The sequence below is a fragment of the Natrix helvetica genome, assembly GCF_964273705.1.
Source record: "Natrix helvetica genome assembly, chromosome: 4".
Taxonomy (NCBI): Eukaryota; Metazoa; Chordata; class Lepidosauria; order Squamata; family Natricidae; genus Natrix; species Natrix helvetica.
Genome location: NC_138550.1, coordinates 9,878,825 through 9,895,355, shown reverse-complemented (window position 1 = coordinate 9,895,355; position 16,531 = coordinate 9,878,825). Strand labels below are relative to the sequence as shown.

The 16,531-nt window shown below is 39.7% G+C and overlaps 1 protein-coding gene across 1 annotated transcript; it reads left to right on the top strand.

Moving 5' to 3' along the window:
• Nucleotides 1-343: 343 nt before the first annotated feature.
• Nucleotides 344-15,670, top strand: CHORDC1 (cysteine and histidine rich domain containing 1). Its single transcript, XM_081950360.1, has 11 exons — nucleotides 344-531; nucleotides 4,613-4,662; nucleotides 5,401-5,457; nucleotides 5,896-6,056; nucleotides 6,384-6,484; nucleotides 6,735-6,793; nucleotides 7,563-7,633; nucleotides 7,766-7,871; nucleotides 8,010-8,129; nucleotides 10,227-10,289; nucleotides 11,864-15,670. Exons 1-11 carry the CDS (start codon nucleotides 468-470, stop codon nucleotides 12,014-12,016), a joined length of 1,005 nt encoding a protein of 334 aa, XP_081806486.1. The 5' UTR covers nucleotides 344-467; the 3' UTR covers nucleotides 12,017-15,670.
• Nucleotides 15,671-16,531: the final 861 nt, after the last annotated feature.

Below are 16,531 nucleotides of genomic sequence, written 5' to 3'. Positions count from 1 at the left end.
TAAATAATGAAATAAAATAAATAATAAAATAAATCAATAAATAATAAAATAATAAGGTAATAAAGTAAATAATAAGGTAATAAAATAATATAACATAACATAATAAAAAGTATTATATACACACACACATACACACACACATATATAAATAATAAATACATAAATAAGCAAACAAATAAATAAATAAATACCCAGGTGACAGAAAAAAAACAAACTCGCGCCTACCGGCTCCCTGACGCGCTTGCGCCGCTCGTCCTTCGCCTCCAATTCCAAGCGCCCGGTGGGTTACGCTTCTGCGCCTGCGCCCGCCGCCACAACCTCTGCGAAGTTTCGCGAAGCTTCCCGAAACTGCCGTTCGGAAAAACTGTCGGGAACCCGGAAAAGGCGGCGACTTCTTTCCTTCCTGTCAGTCATTCGGCCTCTCTGAATCAGACGCGACCGGCGATTCCTCCTTCTACTCATCGGCCATGGCTCTGCTCTGCTACAACCGGGGATGCGGCCAGCGCTTCGACCCCGCCACCAACACGGAAGGTGAGCGCGGCCCTTTTTTACCCCCTCAACTTCCCCTGCATCGTCGGCTTCGCCGCCTTCCCGAGAGCGGGGACTACTACAGTCTCCATGGTGCGCAGCCAAGCACGGCCGGGGGGCGAAGGCGGCTACTTGGGGCGATGGGATTTGGAGCCCAGATCCTGTCAGGAAGGAAGGTCGCCTTGCGGGTGCTTATGAGGGGGTGGGGGTTCCCTCGACGCCTGTGACGGATGGTGTGGGAGGCGGAAAAAAAACCCTAATAAATGATAAATTTATTACATTTATTGCCATCCCATCTTAACCTCCAGGGTAACTCTGGCCGTAGTTGTCAAGAGGAAAGTCAAGGGTCGAGCTGGACTCAAAACGAGCCTCTCTTAATTCCAATGGCCTCAATCTGGGCCCCTTTAAAGGTGGCTGGACTTCAACTTCCCGAATTCCCTCTATAGGACAGGACAGAGTTCAGGGTAGAGTTTGGAATAGAATTAGAGAGAGTAGAATAAGAATAGAATGGAATTAGGGAGAATAGAATAGAATTAGAGAGAATAGAACAAAATAAAATTAGAGAGAGTAGAATTAAAGAGAATAAAATAGAATAGAATTAGAATAGAATAGAATTAGAGAGAAGAGAATAAAATAGAATTAAAGAGAATAAAATAGAATAGAGTAGACAGAATAGAATAAAATAGAATAGAATTAGACAGAATAGAATTAGAATAAAACAGAACAGAATTAGACAGAATAGAATAGAATTAGGCAGAATAGAATAAAATAGAATTAGACAGAATAGAATTAGAATAAGGCAGAATAGAATAAAATAGAATTAGACAGAATAGAATTAGAATAAAATAAAATAGAATTACACAGAATAGAATAGAATTAGGCAGAATAGAATAAAATAGAATTACACAGAATAGAATAGAATTAGAGACAATAGAATAGAGAATAGAGTAGAATAGAATTAGAGAGAATAGAATAGAATTCTTTATTGGCCAAGTGTGATTGGGCACACAAGGAATTTGTCTTTGGTGCATATGCTCTCGGTACATAAAAGAAAAGATACATTTGTCAAGAATCATAAAGTACAACACTTAATGATAGTCATTCTAGCGAGAGGATTCTGGGAGTTGAAGTCCACTCAACATACAAGCGGGCCAGACACGGATCTAAAGCCTCCTTTGGAGTCCAGCTTGACCCCTGACTTTTCTCTTGACAATTCCCCTCCCCCGAGTTACCCTGGGGTTGAGATGGGCTGCCAATACATTTAATAAATAAGAGGGGGGGGGGGGGAGCAGGGTTGCCTCTTTCCTGGATGGGGTTTTGCCCTTCCTTCCAAGTGGACAGCTGTGGAATTTGGGATAGTATAGCCTTTGTTGTCATTGTACAACATATATACAATTGGTTTTAGCCTCACTGGTGCAATCTATGGCAACAAATGCAAACAATATAAATAGTATGAAGAATAATCTCTATGCAAGTAATTAGGAAGGAAGGAAGGAAGGAAGGAAGGAAGGAAGGAAGGAAGGAAGGAAGGAAGGAAGGAAGTCATACGTTTCTGCGTGTAGTGATTGTCTGACAACCCAAGGATAGAAACTATTTTTAAACCTGGTCTGACTCCATTTGTTCTGTCAAGGTCCCCTAAGGTCATTGGTGCTAGTCATTGGTAAAATGCTACAACACAGCATTAACAGTGTTCAACAACACAGGAGGGGTCCATCACTGCCTATTTTTTTTTTTTGGGGGGGGGTGCTCTTTGACTTCCTCACACCTCAACACCTGTCTGGCCTGCAGCCCTGGTAGTCCGCTAACTTTTGAGATCTGTAAAAGCTTGCTAGGGATAGGAAAGAAGGAAAGGAAAGAGGAGAGATAAATATACAATTGTTTATCATAGATTATATGGCAGAATTTTGATTGCAAGGTGTATACAGTAACTCAAGTTGGCTGGTGCTTTAATCAGCTTGAAGATGCTCTCTTAAGATGTCCCTTGTAGCCAAAAGCTTGGTTATTGTCAAGCTCATAATTGTTCATTATCTGATGGGTTTTAATTTTATTTTTGTTTTCAATTATATGAAGCTTGCGGTCCGTAGAGATTCTCAGTCATCCAGGTCATGGTTGTCCCAAAGGTGCAACTTTCTTGTTTTTTTCTTCGAAGACGTTTCGCTTCTCATCCAAGAAGCTTCTTCAGGTCTGATTGGATGGTGAGGAATGGAAGGAATGTCTTCATCATCTATCTCCAGTCTACAACACAGTCCTTTCAGCAGTTCCAAGAAGGCTCCACATCCATATGCACTACTCAGGTGACCTTGATGACACAAATAAACCCTTCCATTCCCCACCATCCAGTCAGAGCTGAAGAAGCTTCTTGGATGAGAAGGAAAACGTCTTCAAAGATAAAATAAAGTCCAGTTGCCTCTTGAAAAAGCACCTTTGGGATATGAATCTTATGGTTGCTTTACATTCTTTGGTATTTTGTATTTATTTATTTTATTGCCATAAGCCGCCTTCAATGTTGTGATAAGCTGAAATAATAAGTACACATGTACTTCTCACCTATTGGCAACTCCTTAAAATTACTGTATATTTCTCACTGTAGCTGTAGCCCAATCCCTGTAACTGATGTATGACAAGTTGCAGCAGGTGAAAACATGTGGGTTCCTTCATTGCTTCATTAACAGCTTTTCCCTCTTCAGATCGGGATCACTGCACATCCCTCGTTACATAACGCAGCATTTGGCATATTAGCAATTTTTGTGTGAGCATTCTTAGCCCCCTTTTGCATATGTGCAAGTTATGTTTAATTATAACTTCTAATACATAAACTGAAATCATTGTCTTGTTAAAATATTTTTCCTTGATGTTCATATATAAATAATATATAGAAGAAAGAAATCAGGCGTTGCCAATGTGCACATGGCTATCTCTTCCTTCCATGTCTCTCTCCAGCAGCAATTTTTCCAACATCTTTTTACCTGATGATACCCTGTGATAATGTTAAAGAAGAACCCTTTGTCAGAAAGAAACTGCATGGATTGAATGGCTGGAACACCAGCAGACTCCGATTGCTGTGTTCCCATCTCCTTCCATGTCTTCTACCTTTGGGAAGGCACTCAACTGAGAACTCTGGCTTTAATTATTATTTTTCAGGATATTTTCCCATTCTTGGAGAGGTTCTTTCCTCCATCAGTAAAGAGTTAGCAACGCTATAGCAGAGGGCTAGTGAATGTAATGTGCAGTCAACTCTCAATATTTGTAGTGGTTACCTTCTATAAAGATGCAAACATTGAATTGGTCAATACTGAAACCTCAGTTGTGACTGTGTCTGTCAAGCAATTCATTCTTTTGCTCTTCTGCATGGCTGTGAATGACCATGAAATCACTGCAGATATTGATTGCAGTTACAAATTTCAGCAAGTAGACAAATTCAGAAATACAGAATCTGTGAATAATGAGAATCTACTGTATTTATCCGCATCCCTTTATCTGATGTTTAGATGTTACATTCATCTTGAATATAAGAGTTCAGTTATTGTTTTGCTCGCTTTTTTTTTTTTAAAAAGCATGATCTAAATATTTGTGAAGTAATATTTCTGCGGAGTTTACATGGTGATCATTAAGGAAGAACTTTATTTCTCTTGCACAATTAATATTTCAACCTTATTTTAGAAGATAAGTTTAAGCAATATGCATGATGACCATGTGGAATGTACACTTACAGTGCCTTGAGGAATATGTGTTACACAAACGAAACCTTATTATAACAGAATTATGATTTGCCAAGAAACATTTCAGGTATATTTCTTTATATAACAAAATATTATTACATAATACATTGTGACAATAATAACTAAGGGATACTCTTTCCCCGAACAGCCTAAATTCTAAATTTAGACTACCAGAACCCAGTAGAGATGAGAGAGGAACAAGGACAATCGGTCAGTAGAGAAAAAGAATTTATGGGAAATTGCAGGCTTTATTTCATATCTTGAAAATATTACTGTTGCATAAAGAGTAATTTGTTCTGCTAAATACTGCTCGTATAAAGTTGTTCACTCGAGTTTAGCTAAGCTATTTGCTTTTTCATTTTTAGAATCATGCACATATCACCCAGGTGTACCTGTCTTTCATGATGCTCTTAAAGTAAGTGGGCAAATATAATTATTTCAATGGCTTTTTAAAAACTGAAACTAAATCATACTAATTGCAGTTATTTCAAGTGTTCTCGTGGCCTTATCAGTTTATCCGAATGTAGTAAAAACTCATGGGTTCTTCAAACAACACCGACTTTCAGTATAAATACATGCTAAATCATGAGAAAAGGTTGCTAGACGCAGCCAACTGAATTGCGTTGAATGCTTTTCAGTTTATTCAGATTTTTTGGCTCAGTTAGGAAAAAGTATTTGCTAGGTATGATTCGCATTTTGATTGTAAATTTAATTAACTTGTTTCATTGCTTAATCAAGCCTTAGTTGGGCAGTACAAAACAGAAATGAAAAGAAATGATGCAACTGAAAGACAGAAAAATAGGATTCCTCAAATAATTTAAGAGGAATATGGCATTATCAGATTAGTGTTAAATTTTCTTCTCTTTAGTTCACGTGTTCTTTAATAATATTCGCTAGAAGTTGGAAAGCAACCAACCTAGGCTCAAGCAAGGAATCAACCTGGACTCCCTAACAGCTAAATACAACAGAACTAAGTCTAAACTCCTCCCCCTTGAATGACTTAGGCCTTATCTGGTCTTTCCCAGACGAAATTTGCCAGTCTGGGTACACTCCTGTACTATAGGCAGATAAAAATAAGGTAGCTCTACATGTATAGGTCCGGTTGTTTGCACCTGACACTAGATAAGATTTCAATGCCACCATATTTTTACAGGGCTGGTCATGCTGTAAAAGAAGAACAACAGACTTTTCTGATTTCTTAAGCATTAAGGTATGTATTAGTAGCTACGTAGGTTTTTATTTAACTATTGTATGATATTAATGCTTGAGTGCCAAATTCAGTCAATTTTTCCATTGGCAAACACATGCAAAAGCTAGCTGGCTTTATTTAATTTCCGGCTAGTATACTACCCGGCATATTGTGTTTAAATGGGAGTCTTATTATCTAAGCTTTTTTAAAACACACGAACTCTGCTATCCTACCATCTTACAATACCGTGAAGAACAGAAGTTGGTATAGGTGTACCAACCATACTAATGTATGATTAGTCTAGTAAAAAAAAGTGGGGGGGGGGAATATCTGCTTAACCAAGCATACAGGTTAGAATGATAAAGAATCTGGGGGCTAATAAGAAAAGAGACATTTTCAAGTACATTGATGGAACTGAGTAACAATTTGTATTAAATAGTGTTTTTTTTTTTACAACAGGGTTGCACCAAGGGCTTCCATAATAGTGAGAAACCCCCTGAGCCGGTCAAACCTGAAGTGAAAACTACCTCTGAACGAAAAGAATTAGCTGATCTGAAACCTAAATTTCAAGAGCACATAATTCAAGCACCAAGGCCAGTAGAAACCATTCAAAGACCAAGGTAACAATACTGCGATAATACTGCAATTAAGACTGGCATTAATGCCAAATCAACTTCATAGGTTATAACTTTTTTTTAAATTTATTACTTGCTTTCTAAGTGTAATGTCTATGTTTTATTTTACTTTATTCCCGGAGAAACCCAAAATACCTTTGTAAACCAATCTTGGATAAAATTGCAAATCTATACGATATAATCCTCTTTAATCATAAGAGTAACTACCAAGGATATTAATATTAAGAACTCTTTTTAACTCTTTTTCCTTAAAATATCAAAATAGTTAGTTGTTGAGACTGAATAAACATTTTCCCCCCTGTGGTTCCTTAGTTCTGATGAACCAATGAGCTGCTTGCAGTTAAAAGTATCGGCGTCCTTGAAACAATCGTTAGAAAAGCTAAAGCTATCAACGGAAAATGAAGTAAAAAAAGGTAGGCAGCTTAATAATATTCCAAGGTGATTTTACCAAAGAATGTGTGGTGTCCATTATTATTATACTTCATTTTTGCAGTGTGCATGGTGCTATCGTTTGAAAAGCAAACATCTTGTGTGCAAAATACTCAGTGTGAGTGCTCCTCTGATCTGTTATACAGTACATCCCAATCCTCCCCCCCCCCAAAAAAAATTCTTTTAAGTATGAAAACTTAGAAATGTTCTAAAGGAGAATATTTTATTTTACAGAAGATGATAGCGATGAGATAAAGATTGGGACTCCGTGCAAAAATGCAGGCTGTTCAAAGGTAAAATATCTTTAAATCTCATTTAAACAACACAGTAGACCGTCAGTTTTACTTCATGTTGTTGTTTTAGTGTAGACCCGCCAACCAATGTTACATCAACATATCCCATGAATAGTTATACCCTGTTTCCCTGAAAATAAGACCTCCCCGGAAAACAAGGCCAATTGGGCTTTTGAGCGCATGTGCTAAAATAAACCCTCCCCTGAAAAGAAGCCCTCCCTAAAATATTGCAACAGAGCAGCAGCTATGAGGTGACCATGCTCGCCAGCTCCTGCACCTCAAAAAGAATAAGACCTCCCTGAAAATAAGGCCAAGCACTTATTTCGGGGGTCAAAAGAAAATAAGACCCTGTCTTACTTTCGGGGAAACCTGGTACATATATATCAACGTCTTTTTTTTTTTTGCATTCGCAGCCAAGGGAGTTTTCACCCATTTTCTTATTTTTAAATACACATGAATCATAACAACAAGAAGTAATTATTTTAAACAAAGTTCAAATGTTGATCCAAATCTGCATAGGTAAATATTTTTCCAACGTCCCTTAAAAGAGCCACAGAAAAGCCTTCCCTCCTCCCCCTTTCTTTCTCATCCAGACAGCTGGAAGAAACTTGGCTCATTGTGTAACGCTTTCAGCTGAAGACCAATGGGAATTGCAAAATAATAAAAACGCCTGTGGCCATGCGTGACTTTTTCCTGCTTGGCAAGCACTGGGATTTAACCTGCTGTAATTCAGTGGCTAATGAACTATTTTCTGTTGATGTGTCCCTAGACATTTGAAGGACCAGGCAGCATGGAGGGCGTATGTATCTATCATGCTGGTGTGCCAATATTCCATGAAGGGTGGGTATCATGTGGCTAAATTCATTCTTAAAATTCTTTATAGACGAGCAGCATATTTGGATGACTAGCAATAGTGCTATGTGATTCTATGTAAGATTTATTTTTTTCCCCTCTGCCCTTTGCAATATATAGGATGAAGTACTGGAGTTGCTGTAAGAGGAAAACATCAGACTTTAATACTTTTTTGGCTCAAGAGGGCTGCACAACAGGAACACACCTGTGGATTAAGAAGGATGCCGTAAGTAGTTGCAGCTATACTGTTTAGCTACATTGACTACATTGGAGATTACATTGAGCAATCTTCACTCCAATGAAAAAATAGATAGCAAGTTTTTTAAAATGAAAAATTAATCATGTTTGTCTGCTCAACTTTAAGGGGAAGAAGGTGGTGCCATGCAGGCACGACTGGCATCAAACTGGGCGTGAAGTGACAATCTCAATCTATGCGAAGAACTCCATTCCTGAACTTAGCCGGGTAGAGGCAAACAGTACATTAGTAAGTTACTTTTTTCCTTTGGTGGGGCTGACATACATGCACAAACGATTGATTGATTGATTGATTACATGCCATCAACTCAGTGTTGACTCTGTCCCAAAGGTGCTTTTTCAGGACGCAACTGAACTTTCTTGTTTTTTTTCTTTTGAAGACATTTCGCTTCTCATCCAAGAAGCTTCTTCAGCTCTGACAGGATAGTGGGGAATGGAAGGATTTATTTCCAGAAGAAAAAATTGCAGACTAAAGGAACCAGGAGCACTACTCAGGTGACCTTGAGGACACAAATAAACCTCCAAGTGTTTCACCAACCCTCTAAAAGGATGCAAATGACCAAGCTGTCTGCAAGGAATATCCTGCCAGAGCTGAAGAGGCTTCTTGGATGAGAAGCGAAACATCTTAAATTTTTTTAAAAACAAGTTGCCTCCTGAAAAAGCACCTTTGGGACAACCATGACCTGGATGACTGAGAATCCCTACAGACCTTCAGTGTTGACTCAGCGTACAGAGAATTCCCCTATAGTGGTCTGCCCCTAATCTGGTACTTCAGGTCTTCCAACGATGTGCTTAGTGGCCACTATAACAGAGTGCATCCATCTTGCTGCTGATCATCCTCATCCTCTCCTTCCTTCAACCTTTCCTAGCATTTAAACTTTTTAGAGGGAGTTAGGTCTGTACCAATGATGGGTTCCGGATCCCGTTCCAACCGGTAGTTGGTACTGTTTGGAACGGGCCCAGTGGCGTCCACATGGACTCGCACAGCGCGAGTGCATGTGTCTTAGCGCCTCCACGAGCCTCCACAACACTCCAGCTGCTCAATGGAGCGCAGGCGCTATACTCACCATGCACGGAAGCACCGAAGACTTAAAAGACCAGTAAGGAGCTCAGGTGGGCCCTTCAGAGCACTGTACCGGAATGGTATCCGGTGCTCCAGGCAGGCCCGTACCGGGGGGTACCACCTGCAATCCACCACTGGTATGTACCACCAGAGGAGATTGTACGGCATTAGAATGCGAAGTATGTGAGACATCTTCCACAGAGCAACACGACAATAAACTATGCCTATGAAATTAGTTGCAATAAAGTATATGCACACAGAGATAAACATATAGAGGTGTTCTTAGTTCTTTGTAGCTCCTTTTATGTGAGGCTGATTAAAAAACAAATTACCTGTTGGAGGGAGGGCATGACAATGTAATGAATATATAATTGGTTCAATAATCACATCCAAAGAGTAATCACCAGCAGCTCTTCATCAAATTGTAGAGAGGTTTTAAGCGAGGTGACGCACAGTTCAGAACCGGAGCTTGTAATTTTCAACATTTTTATTGGATGAGAACATAAAGAGATCACCTACCAACTTTGTAGAGGCCACAACATTGGGTGGTGTAGTTAATACTTCGGAAGACAATTTTTTTAAAAAAATCAAGTTAAAAAGATGGGCTGAAAATAGCAATGCGATTTAATAGAAGCAAATGCAGGGTTCTTCCTTTAGAAATTTAGCACATGGAAACGAGGTGGCAAATGCTGGATTAATAACAGCAATTGTGAAAAAGAGCTTGGGATAAAGGCTGGTTTGCAAATTGGATCTGAGCCAGCGGTATGATGCGTTTGCAAAAAAAGGCAGATACAATTTTACACAGCATCAGTGTAGGCACACAACTTCCCAATTGTGGGATTAATCATTCTGCTCTCCTATGTTTTGTTTGGGTATCTGGGGTGGTATCAAGTTTGGGTCACCATGCTTTAAGAAGGAATCAGAGAAATCAGAACCAGTTCAGAAAATGGCAGTAAGATAATCTAGAAATGGAATTTTGTAAAAGAGTGGTTGAAAGAATTGGAACATCTGTTTTTCTTTCGTACAGTGTTTCTCAACTTTGGCCAGTTGAAGATGGGTGGACTTCAACTCACAGAATTCCCCAACTGGCTGGTGAAATCTGTGAGTTGGAAGTCCACCCATCTTCAACTGGCCAAGTTTGAGAAACATTGCTTTCATACATTTAAACAGAAGAGTTACTTCCAAATAATAATACACCTGTTTGAATAAATGTGAGTAAACTTGCATTTCTCTTTCATTGGATATACCTTTCTTTTTTTGCAGCTAAATATCCATATTGTGTTTGAAGGTGATAAGGTGTTCGTTCAGAATCTGAATTTATGGGGTGTAAGTACATAATTCTGCTTCAAATCTTATGCTACTAAAGTTTCTCTCAAAAGTTTTTTTATGGATTCTGTTGTCGGACTTTTCTAATGCAATGTGATTGTCTTTTAAAAAATATGCAAATGCCAAAGTCGAGTCGACAGTTGTGGAAGTGGTTGTTGAATGGATTCTGTGCACTTAAGTCATTACTAAATGTGTGTTTTGCAAAATTCCATATGGCATCAATGAATCAGTTTTTCATTCATCACAATCACAGGCTGTTAGGAAACAAGTTAAAAACTTAACTGTTGTGTCCTTTGATTCTCTTGATATAAAAGTGGGACGTTTAGGAAAGATTGTATAATTGCTTCTTGATCTCAGAAATCTAGATAAGAAGCCTTCAAGACTATTGTTATTATTCTCCTCCTATTTTCATACTTTGGGAGCAAAATTTCCAATTTCCTTATTCATTTGCCAACTGCAGATAGTCTTCAATTTATGACCACAACTGAGCCCAACATTTATGTTGCTAAGTGAGACAGTTAAGTCAGTTTTGCTCCAATTTACCACCTTTCTTGCTACGCTTATTAAATGAATCTGGCTTCCCCGTTGATTTTTCCTTGTCAGAAGGTCTCAAAAGGTGATTGTGTGACCGTAACACTGTTACAGTCATAAATATGAGTCAATTGACAAGAGTCTGGATTTTGATCATGTGACCATGGGGATGCCACTAAGATCATGCCACTAAGTGTGAAAAATGATCATGTCACTTTTTTCAGTGCCATTGTAACTCCGAGCTGTCACTAAATGCAATAATACAATAGCAGAGTTGGAAGGGACCTTTGAGGTCTTCTAGTCCAACCCCCTGCCTAGGCAGGAAACCCTATACCATTTCAGACAAATGGCTATCCATTTGACAAATGAATTGTTGTAATTTGAGGACTTCCTGTATTCATTTTATACACAATTATCTCATAGGTAATATATATAAGGTCATATGTATGAGGTGGATTTTTTCCCTCAGAGTTCAGGGACTTGCACTTTTAGCCTCTTTCCAAAGTTATAACAATGCTTACTGATTTCTCTGTAATCAATAGACTGTCATGAGCCAATACTGCAGGTAGTCCTCAACCTATGAATACAATTCAGCTCAAAATTTATGTTGCTAAATGAGAAATTTGTTAAGTGGGTTTGGTCCCATTTTACAGGTTTTCTAGCCACACTTGTTAAGCGAAGACACTGCAGTTGTTCAGTTAGTAACACGGTTGTTAAATGAATCTGGCTTCCCCATTGACTTTGATTATCAGAAGGTTGCAAAAGATGGTCACATGACCCTGGGACATTGTAACCGTCATAAACAGGACCCAGTTGTCAAACATCCTAATGTAAATCATGTGACCATGGGCCGGCCGCAGTGGTCGTAAGTGTGAAAAATGATAAGTCGCTTTTTTCAGTGCCATTGTAACTTCAGTCAGTAAATGAACTGTTGTAAGCCGAGGACTACCTGTAGTCCAACTGAATGCGTTGACTTTAAAGATGCTTATAAGCGCCCTCTGGTTCCATGGCTTGGACTGAAACCACTATTTTCCCTCTTCCAGGTGATTGATGTGAAAAGGAGCTACGTCAATATGACGGCGACAAAGATCGAGCTCACCATGAGGAAAGCAGAGCCCATGTTATGGGCAGGCTTGGAACTCCCAGCATCCAAATTGCAACAAAAAGAGCCTCAAAACGTTGTAGAACACGCTTGAAATCTGGAAAGTTTTCCGGTTCCTTGTGCCTGGCAAAATGGTGACTTGGTATTTTAACACAAATTGATTTTATAGGCAGCCCACTTCAAAAAAAGAAAAGAAAAAAAAAGAATTCATTCCGGCTCGAGTGTAGTGCATGGCTTTTAAGCAGTAGGGCAGACCACTGGTTTTGTTGTACCGACTCCCCAATTTCGACTGATGCTTCTGGAAACCTTGCAAACCTCCGAATTTTCCCTGCCATCGTATTATAAAGGGAGTGCATGTTCTCATTAGCCCCAAACTAAATATCTAGAAGCTAGTCATCTCTAGCATCTTTCAGGAATGTAGAATTGATTTCAATGTATACATTGAAAATCCAAGTTAAATTTTCATTAGATAGCTGGATGCTCTCAGGATTGTTTCTATAGCAAGGAGCCCAAATGGCTATTGCTGTATTTCTATATCATCTTTTAATGTTTTTAAATGCAGAAAGGTAGAGAAAAATCTGGTGGTTTTAGACTTGCCTGCGCAAAGAAGCTGGTAATTCTTCTCTTTTTTAAATTCCCAGGAATTCAGGAAATATATTGTCAGTGAGCTGCTAAGCTACCTCTGTGCACTTATTCAGAAAGCCAAGGTTTTCCAAAGAGCAGGCACTGGAAATTTTGGGTCCGTTTCATTTGTTTTTTCTTAAGCCTTGCCTTCATCCAAAGAGGAAATAGCATAGATAAAATGTCCATATTTGCACTCCTGATTTTAGTGACTATGCTTTGCTGATCAGTTTTTCCATCTCCTTTGTGGTAAAGCAAGTAAGGCAACTCAGGTTTATACCGAGACATACAGTTTGCACCTTTTTGCCAGGAGTGTGACTTTTAATGGGAGTTAAAAGTTGGGAAGGCTGAAATGCACACAAGAAGTACGAAATAGTTCAGCTTTACGCAAAACTAGGATCTTTGTGTAAATGGCGAATTGTGTTGCATAACAAATTACAGAACTTTTTATATACTTGAAGATGGCAAAACTGCTATAGGCGCACAACGACTCGTTGGCGTCACTCAAGTCATAAGGGATTGCACGCAGAAAGGGGGGCCTATTTAAAAAGCCCTTGTATTTATAATATTTCTATATTTTTTTTAAAAAAGATTTTAATCTGGCAGTTATAAGAGGAAAATGAAGCAGCCTTTCATGGTTGTGATTCTTAATAAGCATTTGAGACAGTTTAAACTGAATTTTCTAAGAAAAGATAACTCTAGAAAACGGCCAAATCCCCCAGTCTGCAGCCCAGGGCCAGGCCATGGCCTGTTGGGAACTGGTCCCACAAGCAGCAGGCGAGTGTGCCCGCACGAAGCTGCATTAGTGCAAGTAGCGTGCGCGCACACAAAACCGTCCCCTCCCCCACCTCGCCACCGCCAGTCCGCAGAGCAGGAAATGTTGGGGATGCTATTCTAACAGACAGACCTTAATAAAACCATGCATCTTCAGAATCTGTTTCTTCTGTCCTTTGGCCTCCAATTAGCTCCGTAGCATCTACTTTTCAGATCTAGGTGGTCTGCTTCTTTGAATTTCTGCCTAAAAGACACCACGCTGTACCCCAATCACCCTTGAATGCAAGTATCCCGCATTCAGGGGTCTGGAGAAGCCATTCAGTGAGTGACAGACCCTGCCGGCAACTTCTGTTGTTATGCCCAGCAGATTCTTTGGGTGATTATAGATGCTTCCTGTGGCTTGACCTCTGAGCAAGACAGCAAATTGCATAAAGGCAAGGCAAGCAGAATTTTAATTGCAAGCAAAGTAGAGCATGGTGAATACAAACACTTCTGATATTTGAAAGCAGGAAAAAAAATTGTTCTTCAAGAACAAAGCCATGGTTTAATATAACATGTAAAAACTGGAGTACGTGCAAAACATCCAAGTTGATCTTAATTGTCTACTTACAAGTTTCTGGAGAGTTATTTTCCAACGAGAGGTCAATTTGGTCTCAGAATATCAAACGGTTGCTCTTTGTTAACAGTTGTAATTTTACTTCCCAGCATTGTCATGTTTCATTAGCATGACACTTGGATCCAGTTCATATTGCACGCCAGATTGTTCAAAGGCAACAAGGCGGCTAGAAAGACTTGAAACCAATAGCTGCAGGCATCTTTGGAGAACAGTTTTTCACTCCCCAGGTTGTCAGTTGCATCTTCATTTACTTACCTTGATGAAGTCTGATTTTTAACCACAGAAGTTACAATAGTGTAACTTTCCTGGGTTTTCTTCTTCTTCCTTCTTCCTTCCTCCTCCTCCTCCTCCTCCTCCTCCTCCTTCTTATTTTTTTGCTGCCCTTGAAATAAGCTGTTGGCACTTGAGGTGCAGTGAACAGTTTCCCCAGGCTTCTGTGGTTGAGGCCTGTTTAGGGATCGATTCATTGTACAGAATCATTCCCAGCACTGTATATTCCTGATGGAAATTGACAACATTCTTTGTCTGCCATTTTTGTAGTCTCCTATTGCAGGGATCCTCAATTTTAGCAACTTTTAAGGCTTATTGGGGCTTCAACTCAGAATTCCTCAGCATAGCTGGCTGGAAAATTCTAGAACTTGAAGTTTGCAAATCTTACAAATTCTGGGACTTGGAAGTCTACAATTGGAGACACAGACACCCCTCCCCGTTATTGGACAAGAGAAAAAGCTGGTCAGTCATTTAGTTTGGAGTGTTAAATTGCAAGGTCTCCTGTAGGTCTTAATTTGGGCAGCCACTCAATGGACTCTGTGCCATTTCAAGCACCGTGTTCCTGTTTATAGTTGAATCACTTCTTTTCCAATGAAACCCATGGGCACTCTTAAATGCAAAGCATCTATAAATTGGGACCCAGGTTTTATTAAGATATTAGTGCCATGATGGCGAACCTATGGCACGTGTGCCAGAGGTGGCACTCAGAGCCTTCTCTATGGGCGTGCACGCTGTCTCCAGCTGTTCTGGTGTGCCGAAAACCAGAAACAGGCCATTTTGGGCCCTGAAAACGGCCTGAAAATGACCCAAAACACCCTGGAAATGGCCTGGAAAATGGCCCCCAAAACACCCTGGTTTTAGCCATTTTTCAGGCCTTTTTCAAACCATTTTTGGGCCATTTTCAGGCTGTTTGGGGCCATTTTTGTGCCAAAAAACAATTGGAAAACGGCCTGAAAACAGCCCCAAAAAACAGGCATGGGCATGCTGGCCAGCTAGTCTTCGGGTTTTAAAATGCCCTGGCACACGCACGATCTGGTTTGGTCACTTGAAGCCGAAAAGTTTCGCCATCACCCTATTAGTTATTATACAGCCAAGTCACCATTTCCACAGTCAGAACTGTTGGGGGTTTTTTGTCGCCGGGGGGGAGGGGGAGGCGGGGGGGAAGACCTATTCTATGTAGTAATAAAAATATTTGCTTTAAATTATAGCATGACAATTTTTAAAAAAGAAATCAGTGGCTGTTCACTTTTTTCATACCTAAGAACTTCAGTTGTGTATGAAAAGTAAAGAAGAGTGTCTGGAACACTAGGTTTTTCAAGTGCTTTTTCTTTTTTGTTTCCCCCACAATGCACGGATGTTCGTTTTAAATTGTGTTGGAGGATGCTTGTGGTTTCATGCCTTCAGATATTATTTTTATAAATTTGGAAATAAACAGTTTAGTGCCTAATTTCTACCTTTTTGGAAGAATTGTGAGAATATTTTGTTTGTTTGTTGCCTGTGAAAAGACCTGTTTGCTCAGATCCATAAAAGATCAGTTGAGTGTTGTGGCTTATATTGTGTAAGTTTGTGCAGAGGATGTATTTTATGGACTATTTCCATCAAAGCCCCTGGTGACTTAACACCGCAGAAGGGCCCACGGAGAATGCTTTTATCATACTTATTATCATAGAAGAGCTGAGCGATTGCTTTAAGCGAAGTTTAGGTATATATTTCTCAAAACAAGATCATCCACAGTGGATCAATCCACCCTAATCTTTCTCAATCTGGTTTGAGGCTAGTTATGGATGAGGGAATAAATGGGGAACTCATCAAATTTGCAGATGACACCAAGCTGGCAGGAATAGCCAACACTCCAGAAGATAGGCTAAAGATACAGAAAGATCTTGACAAACTTGAACATTGGGCACTATCTAATAAAATGAAATTCAATGGTGAAAAGAGTAAGGTTCTACATTTAGGCAACAAAAATGGAATGCACAGGTACAGTGTAGGTGATACCTTGCTCAGTAGTAGTAACTGTGAAAGGGATCTTGGAGTCCTAGTGGACAACCATTTAAATATGAGCCAGCCATGTGCAGCAGCTGCCAAAAAAGCCAACACAGTCCTAGGCTGCATCAACAGAGGGATAGAATCAAGATCACGTGAAGGGTTAATACCACTTTATAATGCCTTGGTAAGGCCACACTTGGAATTCTGCATTCAGTTTTGGTCGCCATGATGTAGAAAAGATGTGGAGACTCTAGAAAGAGTGCAGAGAAGAGCAACAAAGGGGATTAGGGGACTGGAGACTAAAACATGAAGAACGGTTGCAGGAACTGGGTATGTTTA

Coding starts and splice junctions, on each gene's coding strand:
- CHORDC1 (XM_081950360.1), top strand. CDS start 468: ATGGCTCTGCTCTGCTACAACCGGGGATGCGGCCAGCGCTTCGACCCC. Junction 6,485..6,734: donor GGAAAATGAAGTAAAAAAAG/GTAGGCAGCTTA, acceptor TTTATTTTACAG/AAGATGATAGCGATGAGATA. Junction 8,130..10,226: donor TAGAGGCAAACAGTACATTA/GTAAGTTACTTT, acceptor CTTTTTTTGCAG/CTAAATATCCATATTGTGTT.